Source organism: Sinocyclocheilus anshuiensis, unplaced genomic scaffold (genome assembly GCF_001515605.1).
Source record: "Sinocyclocheilus anshuiensis isolate Anshui unplaced genomic scaffold, SAMN03320099.WGS_v1.1 scaffold466, whole genome shotgun sequence".
NCBI lineage: Eukaryota > Metazoa > Chordata > Actinopteri > Cypriniformes > Cyprinidae > Sinocyclocheilus > Sinocyclocheilus anshuiensis.
In genome coordinates this window covers 348,526-354,994 of record NW_015544159.1, presented here as the reverse complement: position 1 = coordinate 354,994, position 6,469 = coordinate 348,526, and the positions used below count along the sequence as shown (strand labels likewise).

Below are 6,469 nucleotides of genomic sequence, written 5' to 3'. Positions count from 1 at the left end.
GTGTGCGTTAAAACTGTTTAATGCACAGATCGCACTGCGCACACACAGATAACTTCCTGTCAATGCTGCCTCGCGACTTTTATTAATAAATTAGCTTCAATACTGAATTGCTACATTATATTTTTCAATAGGTAAAAACGTTGTTTTTGAAGTAACTAATCTCACAGCTTTATTGTTTTTAGAGAGAGACGCACAGACGCAGGTAATTCACACACACACAACTTTCACCCCTCTCTATCTCTCTCTCTCTCAAAATGGCCATATTTGAGGAAAAAAGTCAAGCAGTTTGCATGACTGGATACAGCTGTCGGTCATTTAACATTTCTATCAAAAAACAGTTTACTAATATTAAATCATTTAAAACTTTGCAACTTGGGACTGTATTGCACTGGTTTAGGGTAGCTGTGTTCGCACTGGTGTGTCTATGGTGGTTACGGCCCTGGTTCATAGTGAGAATTGGTCCCTGAACTAAAGTGTTACCATAAAAATATGTCGCACAAGTCATATGGGTCACTTTTATTATAACTTTAGGATGTTTTTATGATATTTTTGGTGCTCAGCGACATATAAACTCGCAATTGAGAAAAAAGTCAGAATTGCAAATTTATATCACACAATTCTGAGAAAAAGTTGTTGTTTTTTTTGGTGGTGGTGCAAACATGCTTTCATAGTTTTGAGAATGTTCTCTGTGTGAAAATAACATTCATTAGTTGTTTGAGCATTCCTTTTAGAAATAAAAAAAAAATATGAAAAATGGTGAATAGAACGTCTTCAGTATGTCAGAAAGTTCTGTCGCCGATCACTAATTTTCTGTCTCTCAATGCAGGATTTTAGAGCGCTATGTCCAGGACCAGATTCCAGGAGCTAAAGTTGTTGTGGAGTCGATCGGGCCGCGTCGTTTTGGCGAGGGTTATGAACAGGAGGACTACTCAAAATCTGACCTGATGGTTTATGCAATCGACCCTCTGACCAACAGAGCTCTCTCAAGACAGGAGCTCTTCAAGTGAGTGCTTTCTCTCATCCAACTTACCCTCACAAACTCCATTTCTGCAGTGCTCTTCTTTCTCTTAACCTCCTGACCTTTCCCTCAAACCTAAGCAACTAACCGCTAGAGATCTATCTACTCTTCACGCTGGGATATAGATGTCTTTTCAGCCATACAGTGAATGGAAAGAACTGCTTTATATTATTTAGACGAGCAATGCATAAATGCAGAGTGTGACATCTCAAAAATGTCAAAACAAGGATGTTGTTGGTGCTGTCACGTTACGCTGTTGAGGAAGCACAGGAGGCACGAGTACACTGGAGGGCGCTCTGGACTGGATTTGGGGACTGGAGCCCTCTCCTCTTCGGTGTGGCACATTCGCCGCGCCATTCACCAGCTCACCCTCAGCCGCGGTGCAGGGGGCAGAGCTCCTCTCCGCGCTCACACCGACCATGGCTTTCTCCCTCGTGGTGGGCGTTGCAGCCGGCTCACGCACCTGGTCTGACAGCTTGGGCTCTACTTCTGGGGCGATCCTCCGCTCAGTCGCTCTGCATTGCGCTGGCTCGTAGATCGCGGCGGGAATTGGCTCTCCGTCATCGGTGGACTCGGGCTTTGATGTCAAGTCAACAATGTTGCCAGAAATTGTGTCCCCAACTAAGCAAGCCAAAGGCGACAATAGCAAGGAACCAAAACTCCATCGGTGACAGAAAAGGAGAAAAAAACCTTAGGAGAAACCAGGCTCAGTCAGGGGGCTATTACTCCTCTGGACAGACGATTCAGTCTTTTGTTTTATTTTACTGTCAGCAGGGTGAATGGTACTTAAAAATTGTGCTTTTATAGTAGCCAATGTAACTATAAGATCAACACATTACATTTACATTATGCTAAAAAGTCAGATGACCCATTTTACACTTTATTATAAAAGTTTGGCTCATGAATTTTAATTACATTCGCTCAGTTTTTCACCGATTGCCTGGAAGGTGAGATCTTTATTGCCAGATTTATGTGGCTTGCACTGCAGAACTAGTCGAATAGCATATGCAAGGCCACATATGTGACTGTTCCTGTGGTTTTTACAGGTTTTTAGATGGGAAGTTATTGGACATCAATAAGGAGTTCCAGCCCTATCTAGGTCTCGGAGGACGCATTCTGGAGATCCGCACGCCAGATGTGGTGGAGAGCGTGAAGAAGGCGGTTCAGTCTGTTGGATACACCGAAGGAGCCCTGCTGGCCCTGGCCGTCATCATCATCATGTGCTGTATCCCAGCCATCCTCATCGTCATCATCACGTACCAACAGTGAGTGTCGCCACCATAGTCCAGTGTACCTTAAAGCTTATGTGGGTTTGGAGCATTTATTATAAATATTTAGTAGTGTGCGATATTGATAAAAAAAATGATATCTTGTTATTTTTGGGATTTTTCCGATAATGATAATTTGCATGAGTGTGTTTTTGTGCAGGTACCTTGGCTGATTTAGACCTGTCATGGGTAAATAAATATAACACTAAAACTGCCAGTAGGTGGCAGTAAATCCCTGTCTTAATGAGTGACTCATTGAATCAGTCATTCAAATGTTTCAATTGTTCAAAACAGCTGATTCATTTAGAAACAAAGCAATCAACTGTCTTTATGAATGGATCAATGAATTATTGACTCAAATGATTTTTTTCCAAAACAGTGTTGCTTTGTGTCCTGCTCTGGCTTTGTTTGGAAATATTTTAGTGGGCAAAACAGAAAAAAAACTGACAGAATTTTCTAAAATGTAAATCAGTCAGTATTAACCTCTTGTTTGTTGAACTGTTGTATAAAATAAATACAACATTCGTGATCGCGCTCACACAGTGATATTCGGGAAGACAGCATTCTTGCTTGTGTGATATTGCTATATCATATCTTATAAATATAGAAAAACAAAAACCTATACAGGGATTTATGTATATATATATATATATATATATATATATTTTATTTTTTTATTTTTTTTATTTTTTTTGCTACATACTCAATGTCAGCTGGCGCATTGTTAAAACAACAATTCCGATATTATCATAAACGATAAATATTGCAAATCCCTAATATTTAGCAAAATTAGCCATTAACCGATTCTTCTGTTGTGATTCTTTGCATAGTTAGTTTTTTAACAAAAATTTGATGTCATAGTGTTTCTTTCATGCCCTGTGCGGGATGAGGTTGAATCAGTGGAAAGACTACTCAGACTGCAGATTTCTCCACTTAGCAACCAAATAAAGATATGTAAAGTTCATGTTGAAACATCCTGTTAAGCAGGCAGCTTCCCTCCGCTGGGATTTCAGAGGAACATGCATTCTTTCTTTTCACATTGGTAACACCTGTCTTGTCTTGTGTTTATTCAGCATGAAAGATTATTAATTAAGGCCATGCCAGGTAAATATGAGAAAATGTCTGTGGTTAAAGGCCGAGATTTACACGTGGTGCCAGCTAAGCCAGTACCATATGGCAAACGAGAATATGTATATATATTAGGGATGCATTGATACTGGTATCGGTATCGGGCCCGATACTGACTACGAAGTATGTGTATGCAATGAATATAACGTTAAACATTCAGTATTAACGCCTGTATAGCAGATGTGTGCGAGCTGATAAACAAATCACGCTGAGTGGATTGACCGCACGGCGGCGCAGATGCGCGAGCTTGTCGAGTGAATATACCTTTCTCACAGACATCACTGGAAAGTTTGTAGTTCGGTCGGATATGTCAAAAACAAGTAAGTAAAACAATGCACAAGTTACTTAACGGTAGGGAGAGCAAGAAAGAGAGAGAGAGAGAGAGCGCGCGCGCAATTCTGTTGTGTAATCTTTGATGTTCACACTTGGGACTTGTCTGTCTTGACTCGGGACTTGACTCGAGACTTGAATGCAAAGACTCGAGACTTACTTGTGACTTGCAAAACAATGACTTGGTCCCACCTCTGTATATTGCTGTTATTGATTCTGTATTAAGTCCATGTTGTTAAGTCATCGTCTAATATACTTGTTTCTTTTCTTTTTACAATGCACCAACTTCAGATTCAAAGAGTAAGTATCGTATTGAGACATGCATGTGTAATGATATATTGGTTATATATCTCAACCATTTCCCTCTCTCAAGCATTATTTAATTCAGTGGTTCTCAGATGGTGTGGCTTCAAGGCCCAGATTTTACATTGCTTATCAAATAGCAACCCAACACTACTTAAATAGCTTGTCGTACAAAAGTTAATGATACAAAAATGAAAATCAACAATAGTGATATTAACATTAAAAAATAATAATTGACTTGTTTTTTATAGTTTGAGTGTTTGATAAAAGTCTCTTGAATTTTAATGTTTATGCTCTGAACAGCCAATAATTTACAGCACAAAATACATTGTCAGCACTAGTGATGTCTTTCATCGTTGGTAGAATCTTCTTGTATTTTTTGTATACTTTTGTTTGTTTACCTGTCCATGTTGGCATATTCCGAAATATGACTAGCTTCTATCAAGTGACAGATAAATTTGAGCCATTTGATTTGACATGCAACCATTGGCATCAACAACAAAAAATATAAGCAGTTTCCCCCTTTTAGAAATGCCTCTTTATTGTGCACTCGTAACTATGAAAGATGATATGGTTACTTGGATTTCATTATTATTCCATTTTATTCATAGCATTGTTTCTCGCTGTCTGCGACCCACCAGTTGAGAACCACTGATCTAATTTGTTGTATCTGAGAAACTCCACAATAGCTAAATGTCCAGGGAAAGATAAAGGCTTGTTGATTTACCAGGACCAGAACAAAAGTGCTTAGAACATAACTTATGTAAAGAATAGCTTTTGTTCCCTAAGCTGTCAGATCCTCCAAGGATATAAAGCTGATTCCAACATCCTTGTAAAATCGCACTTTGAAAGAAAAGATCAAAACCGAGTTATTCAAAAACATTAGAAGCGTTTCTTTAAGGACAGCATGCTATAAAATTACAAACTCAAACCACTTCACATGCACTCATTACATAAACATAACCATCAAACTCTCAACTCTTACCTTAGTATGCTATATATAAAATAAATAAAATATATGCAATAAAATAAATTATATTTTTCAAAATTCAGTTTCAGTAAAATTAGGTTTTTGATCTATGAGTGCATTTATAATTTATGAATCTTTCATAATATAAGATATTGCTTTTATTTTGCTCCACTTGTTGACTTCATCATCTAAAGACGGCAGGCAGAGTGTGCAAAAGCAGCCAGGATCCAAATGGCACTTCCTACTGGCAAATCCGGAGGTGCTGCCACCAACAATCTGTATGAAGAACTCGGCGACAGCACCATGTAAGTTTTATATATTCTGCACTTTATACTGTACTTGACATTGTCTTCAAGCACTGACTGATGCAGAATATTAATACGTATTAGGTTTTACAAGTTACAGTTACTTGAAGTAAAATTGCATAAGTTTATTAATGTCTGAACATGAATTAAGTCTATATTTCTAACCGCATTGGCATTTTTTCTTCTTTGTTTAAATCTTAAATCTAACAAAATTTAGTAAGTAGTATGACCACAGCAAGAATTGTGTGGAAAATTAATTCTAAGTGGTTCTAGGTGTAGTATTTATGTTAATAAGCAGATATGTTTTAACCTAACCTGGTTTTATTTTATAAAAAAAAGTATTTGCTTAGCAAAATTAGGGCTTCTATTCATGGTATTAAAATTCCACCCAATGACAATAACCTCCTTTTGTGACAGTCCTTTCCATTTATTCTTGTACCTGTGTCAGGTTTTTTGACACATTAGGGGTAATGCAAAATTACAGGCCTTCTCTAAAAAGATTGCAAGTTTGATCCCAGGTTGAGGTGATTACCAAACTCTTTTGTGACAATACACAGCTTCCCGCCCTGTTCAGTGTCTCCATGGTCATCATTTCATAGCATGAAAAAATGTTTGGAGTATCAAAACTCCACTATTATCAGGATTTGATCTAATGATCATCTAACCCGAACATATAATCCACTATTTGTGAACCCCCATGACATATAGTAGCCATGACAATTAACAAGTTTTTTGTTTAAATTTAAATTGCAACATTGCCAAGATACAACCTGAATTTCTATGTGGCTCATATTCAAATTGTGTGTTACATCCCAATGGATTTGGTATATCAAAAAGTGTTTTGTTGTTGTTTTTTGCAAACTGGTTTGACCCCAAAACTGTCATGATAGAAGACAATTTATCTTCTATGAATCTGCCAAATTTCATTACTTTTTACCATACAATTCTAGGGCCTTCCATATACTCCCAGTGGGGAGGAAGGATAAATAAATAAATAAATTCCTTGACAGCTTTGGTGCATAGTGCCTAATTAGTTTATGTGAGCATTTTCTACCCTCTTCCTGACCCTTAAAATTAAACTAGCGTATTTTCCACTGCAATTTTGATCTTATTATGATGATCATTACCAACAGGAATGTTTTTTTTT

The 6,469-nt window shown here is 37.6% G+C and overlaps 1 protein-coding gene across 1 annotated transcript in view; it reads left to right on the top strand.

The window, feature by feature from the left end:
* The window catches only part of pcdh15b (protocadherin-related 15b), a 216,475-nt gene that overhangs the window by 187,794 nt on the left and 22,212 nt on the right, over nucleotides 1-6,469 (top strand). The window contains exons 30-32 of the mRNA XM_016495480.1: nucleotides 827-1,003; nucleotides 2,065-2,283; nucleotides 4,036-4,044. Coding sequence (XP_016350966.1) covers nucleotides 827-1,003; nucleotides 2,065-2,283; nucleotides 4,036-4,044 — 405 coding nt within the window. The remainder of the gene's footprint in view (nucleotides 1-826; nucleotides 1,004-2,064; nucleotides 2,284-4,035; nucleotides 4,045-6,469) is intronic.